The 16,953-nt window shown below is 42.7% G+C and overlaps 1 protein-coding gene across 1 annotated transcript; it reads left to right on the top strand.

Annotated features, from left to right (window-relative positions):
* Positions 1-13,889, top strand: PSMA3 (proteasome 20S subunit alpha 3). The gene is made up of 11 exons (XM_082222547.1): positions 1-148; positions 5,915-5,997; positions 8,091-8,214; positions 8,510-8,611; positions 8,754-8,827; positions 10,564-10,639; positions 10,997-11,062; positions 11,437-11,483; positions 12,257-12,324; positions 13,185-13,249; positions 13,715-13,889. The coding sequence occupies exons 1-11, from the start codon at positions 128-130 to the stop codon at positions 13,757-13,759; spliced, it is 771 nt and encodes a 256-aa protein (XP_082078673.1). The 5' UTR covers positions 1-127; the 3' UTR covers positions 13,760-13,889.
* The last annotated feature ends 3,064 nt before the right edge of the window (positions 13,890-16,953 follow it).

Consider the following 16,953-nt stretch of genomic DNA (forward strand, 5'->3'; position numbering starts at 1 on the left):
CGGTGGGTGAGAAGCGCGAGCGGGTGGCTGCCTGAGGGGGTCTGGGGAGGCGAAGGGGAAAGGCAAGCAGGCCGGCTGGTGAGGAGGCGGAGGGAACGGTTGTTTCGGCTTTCGGCTCTCCGCCGCCATGAGTTCCATCGGCACCGGGGTGAGTGACCCCTGAGGGGAAAGGGAAGCGGCGGCGGCGGGGCAGCGCTGTCTCTGGGCGAAGCCCCTGAGGGGAAAGGGGGGCTCGGAATGCGGGCGAGGCAGGAAGAAAGGGCGGCCTTCTTTCCCCTCAGAGGACTCTGTCGCGGAAGGGGGTCTGCGAGGAGAGGCGTGTGACGTCACAGACACGCGCGGGGTGGGGGGGAGGAGTGTGCTACTGCTGCTGAGTCACTTTGGGGAAACCGAAAGCAAAAGGCCTTTTGGGGAGAAGCTGGGAGAGGAGGGGAGACATGGAACGTGATTAAAAGATGTGCATCCTTTAAATCAAGGGTCAGAAAACTTTTTCAGCAGGGGGCTGGTCCACTGTCCCTCAGACCTTGGGGGGGCAGACTATATTTTTTATGGGGGGGAAATATGAATGAATTCCGGTGCCCCACAAATAACCCCGAGATGCATTTTAAATAAAAGCACACATTCTACTCAAGTAACAGCACACTGATTCCTGGACCGTGCACAGAAGACGATTGGGCTGCATCCAGCCCCCAGGTCTTGGTTTGCCAAGGTAAAGGGACCCCTGACCATTAGGTGCAGTTGCGGATGACACTGGGGTTGCAGCACTCATTTGACTTTATTGGCTGAGGGAGCCGGCGTACAGCTTCCGGGTCATGTGGCCAGCAGGACTAAGCCGCTTCTGGCAAATCAGCAGCGCATGGAAACACCGTTTACCTTCCCGCTGGAGCGGTACCTATTTATCTACTTACACTTTGACGTGCTTTTGAACTGCTAGGTTGGCAGGAGCAGGGACCGAACAATGGGAGCTCATCCCGTTGCGGGGATTCGAACCGCCAACCTTCTGATTGGCAAGTCCTAGGCTCTGTGGTTTAAGCCACAGCGCCACCCGTGCTTTAAATTAGCGGCAGGGAGACTCTCTGGTCTGTGGGCCAGTGTTCCCTTTGCAAGGGTCTAATTTGGCCCGCTAAGTCCATCCCCAAAACCAAACGCCAACCTGCTCCATAAAGGTAAAGGTACCCCTGCCCAAAGGCCAGTTGTGTCCGACTCTAGGGTTGTGCGCTCATCTCACTAGAGGCCGGGAGCCGGCGCCATCCAAGGACACTTCCGGGTCACGTGGCCAGTGTGACGTCACTGCTCCTGCGAGTCTGCACCAGAGCAGCACACGGAAACGCCATTTACCTTCCCGCTATAAAGTGGTACCTATTCATCTATTTGCGCTTAAGGGTGCTTTCGAACTGCTAGGTGGGCAGGAGCTGGGACCGAACGACGGGAGCTCACCCTGCCGCGGGGATTCGAACCGCCGACCATACGATCGGAAAGTCCTAGGCACTGCGGCTTTACCCACAGCGCCACCCGCGTCCCTGCAACCTGCTCCATACAAAATGTTTTATGGATTATAAATGTTTATATAATAGGGCTTAACACTATAATTGTGATGTTTAACCTATTTCTTAGTTGCTGCTTTGCTAAGTGTTTTATAAATTGTGATTGTTTTATTGATGTTTCATTTATTATTTTATGATTTATGCTGTGCTTGTGATGTTATGTTATGTTGTTGCGGCTTGTTTGTAAGCCGCTTTGGGATTCATGTCTTCAGAAAGAGGCGCAGAAATATAATCAAACTTGTATACACAAGACCTTGTGTGGAGTAATTAAATTTACTATTGTCATCATCAATTTATAAACCGCTTAATCACAAATGTCTCTAAATGGTGTACCAAAAAAACCCTCAATGAACATAAAAATCAGAAGTCAGGTAAAACTTCCCTGCCCTGGATTATTATTATTATTTTTTAATTTAAGTATTTGGGAAGTTCAACAGGGAGGGGGCTTGTCTGACATCAACCAGGAGCCTTAAAGTGCCCATTTGATTGTTTCCTGGCAAGCCAGGTGCCTTTTAAGTTCCGATTGGGCACCTCAAAGTACAACCTGATCCCTGCAGAAAATGCAGGTTGCAAATGGCAACTTCAACTATAACACCTGGGATTGGTCACATTGGAAGAGTTCCAAATCAAGGGTCCTGGAGTGCAGTCTATCCTGGCCAAAAGCAGGGGTTGCCTTTGGTGCTGATCAGTGCTGACAACCCTTACCTGGAATAGTTTTAAGAATAGGAAAGTAGATGGCTAACCTACTAAGTATATTTTTGTATTTTATATAATGTTAAAGGATCATTAAGGATCTGGCTTTCTTGAAGTGGGTGGAAACGTACCAAACTGTGGGGTGGTCTACACATGGGTTGTTTGGAGGGAGTAGGTGGCGCTGTGGTTTAAACCAGTGTTTCCCAACCTTTTTTGGGCAAAGGCACACTTGTTTCATGAAAAAAATCTCGAGGCACACCACCATTACAGCCCCGTGATGTCAGCGCGCAGCGTCACGCCGGGAGGGACATGAATTGCTAGCAAAGTACATAATCACCTCCTTGAGGGCTGGCTCATCTTCTCCGAAGGCAGAACCCCATTAATTAACAGCACAGACTCACACCATAGCCAAGACGAGGGGGGAAAACCTCAGTCATGCACAGTCATGCACATGTGGGGGCTAAATGAGGACGAAGACCGGGCAGAGAGCAGGGTTCAAATCACCCCACCTGGCCAGGACAATCCCTGGGTGCTCCCTTGGGCCACTCGCCTGACCCACCTCGCAGGGCTGTTGTTGCGAGGATAACACGGGGAGAACCACGCGCGCCCCCAGGAGCTCCTTGGAGGAGAAAGCGGGCGATGAATGCAATGCACGAAATATATGAGAGGCGACCAGGTTTTGCAGGTGAGGGGCCCCTGCCAGCCTCCGCTTCCAACACCCGGCGCAACGACGCCGAAGTTTCCCCCTGGGCTCGGCTCGGGGAGCAGCGCTGCTCCCCCCGCCTCCCCTTCGCCCTCCCGGCTCTCTCTGCCGCCCACTGGGGACCCCCCTCACCTGCCAAGTCCGGAGCGCCGGTGGAAGTTGCATGCATGCATGCAGGGCGCCGCGTTGCCATTGCATTGCACTGCACTCCATGCAACGCCTGCACGCATGCATTGCCTTGCACGCCCGCCAAGGGGTCTCCCCGCGGTCCAATGCGTCCCCTCCGGCGCGGATGCAGCATTGCAAAAATAACCCCCCCCCGACGCAGCCCTACCTGGGGGGCAGCCTCCGCCTCCCCGCCTCCGCGGGAATCCCCGGGCTCCATCCTGCCGCCTGATCTCCGCGGGGGTGCAGGCAGGCTGCGCGGGGTCTGCGCGGAAGAGCCCCTGCCTGTCCGGCCGCCGCCGCTGCGCTCATTCCATGGCCGGGAGAAGAGCGCTTCAAACAAAACGCCCGGCCCGCCAGGCCACGCTGGGAAACGTAGTTCGCGCACCCCGCGCGGGCGCGGAGCCCAAGGGCGAGGGGACTACGGATCCCGGCAGCCCCCGCGCCGGGGACGGAGGGGGAGAGGCCGGGTGCAGGGATGGAGGGACGGGTGGGCGAGCGAGTGAGTGAGTGGCAGCCGCCAAGCCTTGGCTGAGAGCCAGGAAGGGCCTCCCCGGAGGAGGAGGAGGGAGGTGCAGAGCGGGAGGGAGGGAGGGAACCCCAGGGGTCATCTAGTGACGGCGCCCCAATCGAAAATTTGACTTTAAAAAAATATATATATCTTTCAAATTTTTTTATTTTTCCCGCGGCACACCAGGCAACATCTCGCGGCACACTAGTGTGCCGCGGAACAGTGGTTGGGAAACACTGGTTTAAACCACTGAGCTTCTTAGTGAGCTCCTTCGCTCTGCCCCAGCTCATGCCAACCTAGCAGTTTGAAAGCATACCTGTGCAAGTAGATTAATATGTACTGCTGCAGTGGGAAGGTAAACTGTGTTTTTGTGCGCTCTGGCACTAAGATTTGTTTGGCCTCCCCACCCCATTGAGCTATAAAGTCATGAGGACCAATCTATGTCATGGTGTGATGTGCAAACTCTGCCACTGTCTCAAACTTTAAGCAAGCTTTCATTAGAACAGACTTTGTCTACTTCTACAAACTTCAATGTTTAGCACTGCAATCCTTTCTGAGAAGATTGTACATTAGCTTTTAGGCTGGGCCTATGGACTTAAGAAAAAAATATATGAATTAACACCCACACCTAACACCTGAAATAATGACCTGGATTTTCCATTGTATAATGTGTGAAATGGTCATATAAGATGAAAAGTTGAAATGGAAGAAAGTCACTGCAGTTCTTGGTTGGCCAGGAGAGGTAGCTGTTGACTCGTCCAAGTCACTATGAAGTTTCTACACCTGGTACCAAGAACCAAATTAGCTCCACAGAAGAAAAAGAGAATGGAGCTCACAAAGGCAACAATACATGCATATTATAAATATAATTAATTAAAACAAAATGCATTTATTTCCAAATACCAAAACCCAGGAGGCAGCCTTACTCACCTGAAAACCCTGTGTTCGTATGCATTGTGGCATAAACTATAGCATAGGCTATAGTTGATAAAATGTTGGTGGTCTGTTATCATGCTTGCAGAAGACAGGTGAACAGACAATATATTTATTTTGTCACCCAATAATTGATAGGTCTCAAACAAAGGAGGAATAAACATGCTCCAAACAAATGCCTGATTTCTGTACTATACTGTGAAGTGTCTAAAATGACAACTGAAGTCATTGCCTCTGTAATTCTCTAAGACTGAAATTAGGCCTTCATGTTACTTGGGCTGCAGCAGAAAACAGCAGCCCCACATTGCCTGTTTTTCTTCCCTGTAATGCCAGATGCAGACTTGTGTTATTGCACTGCAAGTTTTCCTACCTTCACTTTGCTCCAGGAACTTACTTTTGTGGTGAAGGGGTTCTTGAAGCATGAGGTGATGCAAACTGTCCAGTGTGACTAGATGTTATCGTGGAACAGCTTTTTGTGCTTCTCTGGCTGTTCTGGAAGGCTGTTGGTTTATAGTACAGTGTGGATTGTTTTAATAAAATCAACGTAGCTTATAAATGAGAACATGAGAAGACACAACTTAAATCATTTTTTTGAATTGGCATTTTCAGATATTTCCTAAATATAAAAAGGATGTAATGAATTGCTTGAATTGTATATTGTGCCATTTCTAAGGGCATGTTCATATATATATAGCTTTGCAATTTCAGAAAATATTGCACGGTATGTGCACTTAATAATTATTGCTTGGTCTTAATTTATGTGAGAGTTACAACAAGAAATTAATTACACAAAACATACATTCAATTTTTATGTCAAACATGAATATTTATTTGGTTCAGTATGCATATATTTCAAACATCTTTTTTTTTCTCTTTCCATATAAGAGCCTGCAAATGTTAAACTGATGGCCAGACCCAGCAATTATTAGCTACATAGGAGCTTAGTTCTCTAAGGCTGCAACCCTAATTTTGAACTGTGTGGGACTCAGTGCTCAGTAAATGTGCTTGGAATTAGAAGTTGGCTTTCTATAGGCCATTGCCCCCAGATTTTCAATTATTGGGCAGAATTATTTCTTCCATTATTGCATTTGTTTCATGTGTAAACCATAAAATACATAGTTTTAACTGATTTTTATTTTGTAGTCTATCTATTGTAGTTAAGTGGTATATATGTTGTTTAAATTAAATAAAACAAATATTCATAATTTGAGAAATGTGCAAATTTAGAGATTTTTTTTTAGTAGGAGAGCAACACACCTTATTTATACAGCGGGGTACTCAGTGAAATTGACTAAGGAATCCCACTTCCACTGCCTTTTGCTGTTCTTTGAAAAAAAGCTATAAATGTATGCTTCTCTTTTGCAGTATGATTTGTCAGCATCTACATTTTCTCCAGATGGCAGAGTGTTTCAAGTAGAATATGCTATGAAAGCTGTGGAGAATAGCAGGTAAGAGTAAGAAATTTTATTTATTTATTTATTTATTTATTTATTTATTTATAAAACCCTTTTTAAAATGACCAAAACCCTGATATACAACTTAATGTTAAAAAGAACACTTTTGCAGAGACTAAACAGTAGAATTTACAAATGAAATTGCTTACCATACCACTAGACAATATACCCCAGTATAGCCTCCTTTGACTGGCAGTGAATTCTCTTTAGTGGGTTGGGAAGTTTCCAGTTCACAGGCCTAATTAGGCCTGGCATGTGGTCCCTGAGACAATCTTCCACAAATAGTGACCCTCTGCTATCATGTATGATGGGTGTAAGCAGGTAAGAACACAGATCCAAGGCAATAATTGGCTGAAAATGAGTGCTGTTTGTGCAAGCCCTGCTTTGTTCGCAACACATTTTGAACCTTAACAGCACCCACAAATGAAGTTCAGAAGGGCTTGCTGCAGCAGCTGATTGGCAATTACACTGAGCACCTCTGAAGTTGTCATCGTGACATTACTCTGACATGTGATTGATAGGTCAAAGTTGAGCTAAGGGGCGTGCAGTACTGAAGGATCCAGCCCATTAGCCATGTACACTTCCCCACTCCTGGTTGTATAGCGTCAGACAAAGATAGTTTCTATTACATGCTGCTACCTGGTTCTGCATTCAAAGTATGGGTTTCTCCACAGAACTGCAGGTCCTTTTATTTGCCCAAGAGGCTCAGTGCTTTTGACCACAGCGCCACCTGTGTCCCCCATAGTCGCCTTTAACTGGACTACACCATCCAGTGGTTCTTTCCCTACCTTTATCTGCTTTTATTTGTATGTGTTCTGACCTCTTGAATTCTGTGAAATCATTCTTGTACCTTGCTTACATGGGAGTAAGTCCCATTTGGAAGTGAAGTTGGGTTTTAGCCTTACAGCCTGCCATTATGCATTTTTACTCAGAGGTAAGTCACAGTGTGAAGCCTCTGTTTTCATTACAATCAACCAATGTTTTGCTCTGAACCTCTGTGGGAACAGGATTGCTGCTTTTTCATTGTTCCACCTTGGCAGATTCATGATGTGATAGCAGCTAGTCAAACTAATTTCAGTCGAACCTACTTTCATCTAAAGCCCAGTCTGTGCATGTTTCCTCAGAGATACTTACTCACATGGAAGTGTGTCTAGGACTGCAGCTGACAGCTATCAAATTCATTTGGTTCGATGATTTTTTAAAAAGTTGCATGGTGGTGTAAAACTTTAGCTTTAAAAAGTTTGGATATTGCTGAAGTCAGTGTATACACATATGATTTTTTTAGGAAATCAGTGTCTATGAAATGTATTGTTTCATTCAGGCTATACTTTCATGCCATAAGGAGGAAGCTTTTTTAAAACAGTGCAGTGAGGTTGCACATAGTAGGCAAGCTAACACATGCTGCATTGGCGGTTCAAAATGTTAGTGCTATACAGTACTAAGTTGAAGTTCTGTCAAAATGGATAAGATTCAAGTAATGTGTCCCATCAGTGGAAGCCCTGCTCCAGGACTTCAACTTGTTTAACCAGGACTTCCCTCTTTCCTCTGCTTGTGTCCCCACCCTATTAGCTCTGTGGGAGTTGTTGGAACCCCCAGAACAGTGAGGGGGTTAATGAGAGGGTTGGGTGTTCTGACTGGAAAGTCAATGTGTGTGACCTAACAGAACAATTGCCTTAGCTTGATGTTGAATTTCTCCCACAGTACATGTGTATGTTTTCTCGACTGTATTTGATAGTAGTAGCTTTTTATCTTGATCCAGTACTGTCCTAAAAAGATGAAAATTTGAATAAATACTAAAACCGTAATATTTTAGTTCCAATGCCATATAATACACATTGTGGTTCTCTTATTAGTGTCGTGTGCAGCCCTTTCCTGAACTGCCCTAGTTTTCATCAGTTGCAGATACTGTTTATTATAGTTTAGACATGTTGTTTGTTTTTTAAATTAATTAGGTTGGTTTTTATTGATGCTTTTTAAAGAACTGTTAACCTGTTTTTCCTTGAGCACCTTCTGATTGAAAATGCGACTGAAAAGTCCTAGCAAGAAATACTTTTAACTGATTACTGTATCATAACTTTTTTTTCCAGTACAGCAATTGGGATACGGTGTAAAGATGGTGTAGTCTTTGGAGTCGAAAAATTAGTTCTGTCCAAACTGTACGAAGAAGGATCCAACAAACGCCTCTTTAATGTCGATCGACATGTTGGAATGGTGAGTTGGTCCTCAGTATCTTAGTGCATTCATTGCCGTTTAGCAGGCTTATCCCCCTGTCAAATGGCCTCTTGGATAAGCCACTGGTAACTTACATCTTGTAACCAGGAAGGAAAGCTGGAGGCGTCAACTTGCAAGGGTGGAAATGCTAGTTTGACCAGTTCTGGAAACATGTGCCTGGCAATCATGTGTCCGTTGTAAAAGGATAATGCCAGAGAGATACACGGGGAGTGTGGTATGTTGACTCAAATTTCTGTTTTGATTTTTGTTGTAAGATGGCTGGTGTTTATTTCAGGCAGTCGCAGGACTCCTGGCTGATGCCCGTTCTTTGGCTGACATAGCAAGGGAAGAAGCTTCTAACTTCAGATCCAACTATGGTTATAATATTCCATTGAAAGTAAGGAGCTTTGTTTCTTTTTGCTTCTATCCGTATGCAACTTATGAAAAACACAGCATGCTTCAGATGCTTTGCAGGAAACTTATTTAAAAAATATTTTCAGTGCTCTTACCATTCTTCTTTCTTCCCTCCTCCCCAACAGCATCTTGCAGACAGAGTGGCTATGTATGTACACGCCTATACTCTGTACAGTGCTGTCAGACCTTTTGGTTGCAGGTAAGAGCTTTTATTCATTTATACTGCAATTCACAACACACTTGCCAACCAGAGTTCAGACCAAATAGTAACTTAAAATGTGTGTTTGTATATGAGAAAAATACATTTGTAAAACACAATTTAAAAGCCTTTATCTCTGAGCGCTAAATGCACAATCAAGTGAAGATGCTCTGCTGGATTCTTGCAAGCTTCAGAAGGCAAGATCTCCAGATCTAAGGAATGCACTCTTGCTGCTTGAACTTGGAAATTTGGATTGCTTCCTTAACACAACCTCTTAAAAAATCCACCAAGACTGCTTAAGAGTGAAAAAGAAAAGGAAGGCATCAGCCAAAAGGGGAGGGGCAAGGAGGGAAGCAGGAAAAACACAACCTGGTGCTAGATGGAGCGTTTAGCCAGGCATGTTTTGACAGAGGCCTTCCTCAAGGGGAAATAATTAAGTTCTGCTTTCAAAAAGGTGCGTCTTCTGGGTTCTGTTGGATTATATTCAAAATGTGTCGCGGTGTGTTTTATCCAAATTCTTTCCTATCAGCATTACTAAGAATATTCAATGGCTTGGATCCAGACCTGCTGTTGCACTCTTTCTGTTTGTGTGTATTGGATCCAACTGAAACTGCTCCTCTTTTGAAGCATCTCTGAAAGTCTCTTGGCTGAAGAGTGGCGGTTTTTTTTTTTAAGGCTTTAAGAATGATTTCTGCCCAGTTTCTTCTCTCACATTATTTTTGAGGGCTTGCCAACCTTCCAGAGCAGACTTTTGGAGGCAGTGAGGGACTGCATGGTGAGAGGAATTTTCAGAAAATGCCTGTCTTTCCTCTGCCCAAGGGAGCATCCAGTTAGCAGAGTTCCACTCCATGCAATTCTGGATCCAAGTCCAACCCAATATACCCACAGTTCACTAGTAAGAATAGGTTAAGTCCTATTCTCTCCTCAGTATGTGACCTAGAAATATATGCATACCTTATTTAAATCAGCATAATAAAAAGGGTTGCCCTTATAATTTCTGATTTGGAATAACAAGTATTGGACATCTTAACCTTTCTATTAAAATTATGGGTATGCTAGAAGCTAAAAAAATATTGGGAATCTTAACAAGTACCCATGGGTCAGCAAAACATACCTTATGAACACCCCACGTTCTTAGGCAACCATTCTCAACTTGACATAGTCCACATGTAATAATTTGGGAAGATATTTATTTGTGCTGTTCCGCCACGAACAGAGCTTTTCCAGTTACAGATAGGTAGCCGTGTTGGTCTGCCATAGTCAAAATAAAAAAATTCCTTCCAGTAGCACCTTAAAGACTAACTAAGTTAGTTCTTGGTATGAGCTTTCGTGTGCATGCACACTACTTCCGATTTTTTTTATTTTTTATTTTTATTAGAGCTTTTCCAGTAAGTGTTATCTGAGTGAAGAGAAGTGTGGCAGAACTATATTTACCATTTGGCAAGGTGATGCCTATGGTAGGCAAGTTATAGTAGTTAAATATGAACCCAATGGTACATTACAAAATAGGGTGGCAAGTACAGAAGTTTCCCATCCCAATAGAAACATCTCTCTGTTAGTCGTGGGCTGTGGCTTGTGCAGCTGATTTCAGTGAAACTTTCCCAAATTGCTTACTTGGAAGTAGGCTTCATTGAACTCAGTGGTACTTCCTGTTAAGTGTTTGTAGGATTGCAGACCTTTTGTAATTTATTCTCTGTCTGGCAGTTCCTCTTCAACAAAATCTTTTACATTTTCAGCTTCATGTTGGGTTCCTATGATGGTGATGATGAAGGTGCTCAGCTATACATGATAGACCCATCAGGCGTTTCATACGTGAGTTAAATCTTCATAGGTGGGGAACAGTTAGTAGATAGGCAGTTGTGAGACTCTTGCTCATCCACTGAAGTCCTTTAGCTTAAAGTGATTGGGGCAGCAGGGAGCAGCTGGCAGTTGGTTTTGGGCTGCTTACTGATCCCTAGTCCAGAAGATCACCAGATCTCCAGTATACTTGTGCAGGTCTCTGGAATGGGACTGACACAGTATGAACTTCGTCTGAATTAAGGTTAGGACTGCACTTCTGTTTGATAAGGCACATGCATGCATTTGTTTGTGACATTACAACACTGTGTAAAACGTTTGCAATAATTACAGATATTGTTTGGTTTAAAGTTGTTCCTGTTGCATTTGTAGGGTTATTGGGGATGTGCCATTGGAAAAGCAAGACAAGCTGCAAAGACAGAGATTGAAAAGCTCCAGGTAAGGCATTGCCTTGTGACTTGGCTTCTAAGCAAACATCCCAGGTGTCTCTGAAACATTTTTTCCACAGGGCAGGAATTTTCTGGGCTTATTAATCCAGGTATCTAGAAGCGTTGCCTTCTCAGTAAAATGCTGGACCGCTGTCACCAGTTCAAACTTGACCTTCCAAGAGCTTTGTGAATAACAAAGGATGTGTGTAGATATAATCTTGGTTCTTCAGGAATTAGATTGGTGCAGAAATGAGATTCCTGAGAATCTAGATAGAATTTATTTCACACTTAACCATAGTGCATTGGGTTTGAGAGCTTTATTTGAGAACACAGTAAATACAATAGTATGTGATTAAAATGCTCACTGTATTTGTATATCCACAGATGAAAGATATGACTTGCCGTGATGTTGTTAAAGAAGTTGCAAAAATGTAAGTTTCTTACAATGTTGGTTTGGGTTGATTCACTGGGGGAAGTTCTTATATTGAATTGTCTTTGGATGATGGGCTGGGATCTAGCAGTTCAGATAAAATGGACTTTCTGTTTACATCCATATTATGACCCTATTTGATTTCAAACTACTTTAAGGCATTTCATACTCATAATTTCATTGTTTTGTGTGAAAGTCTACATAGCTAAGGGATGAATTATTTAGATGTTGAAATTTTGAGTGAACTTTCTATTTGGAGGGTGGATTCAACTTTTGATAGGTGATCGATTTCACGTGTAATGTTAAACCAAAAATCCTGGCTTATTGCGTGAGTGTTGTGCATTCAGCTTACTCCTCCCTTGCTGAAAGCTCCCATCTAATCCTGAGTTGTTTACAAACCATGGGAAGCTATGTTTCAAGTGCTGAATCCTGGCGTATTTTACTGCTTGTGCAAAGGGAGGAATGAAGATGCAGGAAATGATGGAATTATGTGCAGCTTTCTTTAAACACTAAATCATGCCAAATAATTCTAAAAGAGGACCCTTTTAGAAGCATTTTATCTCCAGTAAGTAACAGAGGAGCCAGAGTTTTCATGTGATTTTTAGGAGTCGTGCAATTGTGACGTGCATGTTTCTGAGTATATGCTCTCTTCTGAATGTATGTAAAAACTGTTTACTATTGAGCTCCTCCTGTCCCAAAGCTGTAAGTGGGTTCCTACTATACTTCTTGATAGATACTTGGAATAACTAATTTTTTTGTGTTTATGTTCTCTAGAATCTACATAGTCCATGATGAAGTAAAAGACAAAGCTTTTGAACTTGAACTCAGTTGGGTTGGAGAAAGTAATGTATCGTTCAAATCTTCTCTTCCTTCATTACTGTTTGCTGCTTTATGAAAATAGTTACCATATTTTTTGCACCATAACACTCACTTTTTTCCTCCTAGAAAGTAAGGGGAAATGTCTGTGCGTGTTATGGAGCGAATGCCTGCGGGTGGCGGGGGGGGGGATCTGCTGCAGTCGTGAGCAGAGGATCCATGGTTCCCCTTCCTTCCCTCCTCCATGGTTACAAAGCATGGATCCACATGGATCCTCAGGATTTTTGCATTGGGCTACTCCAAACTCACTGTCAGATCACATGTCTGTGGCCACAGCATGGACCACAAAAATCATATATCCACTATTTCGTTTAGAATATTTTTTTTTCTTGTTTTCCTCCTGTAAAACTACGTGCGTGTTATGGTCTGGTGCGTGTTATAGAGCGAAAAATAGGGTAATTTTGTAACTTGCTGTGATTTATCCTTAATTAACAGCATATCTAAAACAAAGAACCTGTGTCCCTCCAGATGCTGCCAGCCTCCAACTCACATCATCCCTGACTATTGGCAGGGGTTGTTGGAGGCCAGCAACATCTTTCAGGTCTCTGGTTCCCCACCCTTGACTTAAAATTGAAGACATGTGCCCTTGTATGGGGGGTACATAATCTGAATACCATGGCTGCATACAACAAGTCTGCTCAGGAGTAGATCCATTGAAATCAGAAGCCGTGACTTAAGTCTGTCTACTGTATGACTATAGCCCATACTGTTTTTCAGAAAACAGTACCACAAAATGAGTTTGTGGCAGATTTGTATATGACGTTGCCTTTGCTTCAAACTTAGGTTTGCATTCTAAAAAAATAAAAATTTCCTCTTTAATTCATAGTAACCAAGGGAAAACATGAAATTGTCCCAAAAGACATTAAGGAAGAAGCAGAGAAATACGCTAAGGTAAGTGCTAGAACTTCACTGTCTGTTGTACATAGGAAGCTGCATTAGACATCATACATTGGCACATCATGCTCAGTAGTCTATTCCAGCTGGCAGTAGCTGTCCAGATTTCAGGCGGGGAATGGTCCCAGCCCTGCCTTGGAGGTGCCAAGGATTGAAATGGAGACCTTCTGCTTACATTCCTGGGAGGAAAACATCTCTTCCAATTCCTCTTAAGTAATTTTGGTTTACAAAAGATAATCTGGTCCATAAATCTTAAAATACCAGTTACCTTTAAGTGGAGAAGTGATGATGCAGGCTGCTGTAGAATTTGTGTGCTTTTATGTAAAGCAGGTATAAAATGTCAGCTATTTAATTCCACAAACTGTGAGCACAGCTAGATTCCTGGTGTATGTATAACATGTGGGATACGCTCTGTTAGCACGGAAGCAGTAGGACCTGATCTTTTTTCTTCTATTTCTACAGGAATCTCTGAAAGAAGAAGATGAATCAGATGATGAAAATATGTAACACATTGTTACTTTAAAACAAATGTTTTAATCTGTACTACGGGCCTGTGTATGTATTTGCCATGATGTATGTGCTGGAAGACTATTTTGAGTGACCAACTTGCACTAAAAAATTTTCCAATTACTGTTTATATTTGAGTATCAATTATTTGTTCAAAGGCTAGGACAGGGTAAGTGTACAATGAGAGCAAGGGCTTGATGGAGAAACGTAATGAAAACAGGAAGATATACCTGGCTAGGAGCCAAAGAAACTTAGCGCCCTGATGAGGACTTGCAGTTTGTCTTGAAATGCCACAATTGTCTTTTCCCTCCTCAGTGCTACATAGCAAACCCTTTTGAAATTTCCAAAAGCAAATTGGTTGTTGCATGGGTGGTGGTGTAGAGAAAGTATGTTGTTGAAGGAAAAAAGTTTAAAATCTAATTGAGCACCCTGATGTAGCATGCGAGATTGCACCCACTACTAAGAGAACTACACTCCCCAGCCCTATTGAATCCAGGCCTTAAAGAAATGGTAAAAAACCTGCTCCCTCCTGTCAGAAGGTAGCAGCCCAGATTCCTGGTCATACAAAGAACATCGGCTGTATCCTACAACTGGACAAGTTTATTATTCAACCTCCCTACCTAGCAGTCCAGTTTTCCTGTTGTCTGGATTGGATTATAGTAAATATGATTACTGCTGCTGTGAGATTGCAAGTACTCATGCAGTTTGTAAAAAGTGTGTATAAAGCATGAACAATATGTATCTGTCTGAAAAGCCACACTTGCTATATAGTAAGATGTCTCACTCAAGCTTTATTTTTTTAAAAATAATGTTTATTAAAATTTCACAAACAATGAAAAGTTTCAAAATTTAAACAATTGAAAGACTACAAAAATGAAGAAATACAAAAACAAAACACATAAAAAATACACAATAAAAAACAGTTAACAAAAGAAGGTAAAGAAAAAAGGAAAGAAAAACCAAAAAAATCAAAGCAGAAAATAGATTAGTATTTTCATATCTTATACTTCATTCACTAGTTTCTTGACCTCACACCTCCCATTTTGTATTCCAGTTCAAATATTAAATTCAGCAAGTCCTTACCCTCTAGCATTTATCCTCACTCAAGATATTAACCTATTATAAATATCAATTTTCCAGTTATCAATCCTTATTTACATTTTCTTAAAAATCTTTTTACCAATACCACTTATTTTCCATCAGACATCGTTTTAACATTCCTTAATTTTACAGTGCTTCTGCAAGTAGTCTTTGAATTTCTTCCAGTCTTCCTCCACGGACTCCACACTCAAGCTTTATCTTTCCTCTTCCAATTCAGCGGGTGGGATGGCTTGAGGGCAAATAGTGAGCCTGAAGCTTGGTCATGCTTGAATAGAAGGGATCTGACTAATGCTGTTGGATATTGATTTGTGGCTTCATGTAACAGAGTGGTGGTTGTGAAAACATAATCTGAGCCCTAGTTGAAAGAAGAAAATTGTTGCAGTATTTTGTGTAGTGCTGTGCTTTAGTGTGGTGATCGCTTTCAACTAATTTTTGCAGTGGCTGGAAAATGCTATGATTTTTACAGTGAGATTTTCACACCGGATTCTTAAGAGAGAAACCAGAACTTTGTGCTCAGATGAGATTGCTGTTGTTCAGAAACTACTTAACTTTCCAATTTATTGCACTTGTTTAGATGGCAATGCTTACACAAGGATGCTTGTATGAAAAAAATAATTTTTTTACCCAAGAACCCTCCAGGGCAAATTTGGGAGCAGCCTAGCATTTCCTGTCCAGAAAGTTGTTTTCAGCCCATAGACAGCACATTAAGCCACCATTTCATCCACTTACCTACTTTTGATTAGCAGCTGCACAGAATACAAAAGCTTGCTTACTATTTTGTGACAATCTTGGCATTCATTAATATTTCAGATACTTAGCCAATTGCTTACACTGACCATAGATGCAGGTGGTCCAGCAGCCAGCCACATGCCTTTGAGGCCATAAGTGGGGCATGGGATGCTAAGTATCTCCTCATGTTCTTCCATTTACTTTGTCTACAGTCAGAGCCAACTTGTGTACTCAGCTGCCCCTGTGAATAACAGGATTATTTTAACATTCCCCTCTCCCACAGCAGCTTTCTGCCACCATTTACACAAATCAGTACATGGACTGGAGCATTTCTTACATGATCCTGTTTAGTGTTGAATAATTTAGTACTGAAATTCTTGAATGATCACTAGTTTTGAAAGAGCTGCCAGTAGTGGGATATTTTTGCCTACTTTCCTACATCTATTGATAAAAAAGTAAGGTGAAAGGAAACATTTTCACAAATTTCTACTTATGAATTTATGGTAGAATGATTGCAGCTTCCTACTGGGAAGATGCTGAACCACACAATATTTATTAATATTTCAGATGACCAGTGGCAGTGTCACTTGACTCATTACTACTTCCTGTTCCCTAAAAAAAAGGTTTCTCAGTGTATTTACAGTGCTGTACTCAAGACCATGTTTCCACTTTCTCATGTCAGTCATGGCATCCCCAAACCACAGCCCTGCTTACGTCATAAATTAGTGTGACTAAGCAGGAAGCAAACACATGCAAACCAGCACTGTGTGATTCACAGCACAAAGCACTTAAGGATAATTTGTACGTAATATGTTGTAAAGGAGAGGAGTTGGTAGGTGCAATCCAGCAGGTATGAGAAACCTCTTTACTAATGTAGGGCAAGCTTCTCCTACCTCTGTGAATGGGGAACCTTCACCCCAAGAGCCCACATTCACTCAAGTGCAGGAGTCACATGCCGGTAGTAGAGGTCAGCAGTAAAATAGTTGCAGCAATAGATGGGACTCTTAATTTTGTAGAGTAGACTATATTCTTCAGATTTACACACAGCCAGGCAATAAGCGGCATCAGCACAATTCAGTGATACCTTCCAAACAGGCAAAAGCTGAGCAGGGCCAGTGAATGATGGTCTAGGCCAGCGTTTCCCAAACTTGGGTCTCCAACTGGTTTTGGACTGCAACTCCCATCATCCCTAGCTTGCAGGACCAGTGGTCAGGGATGGGAACTGTAGTCCAAAAACAGCTGGAGACCCAAGGTCTCATTAAAAAAAAAGGAGGAGCCCTAATTCTCCTAAATTAAGAGGTGCAACTATTACCAATAGTGGCCCTTCAGCGAGTAAAACAGGCAAGACAGAACTCTCATTAGGA

Source organism: Podarcis vaucheri (genome assembly GCF_965113315.1).
Source record: "Podarcis vaucheri genome assembly, chromosome: 1".
NCBI classification, from domain to species: domain Eukaryota; kingdom Metazoa; phylum Chordata; class Lepidosauria; order Squamata; family Lacertidae; genus Podarcis; species Podarcis vaucheri.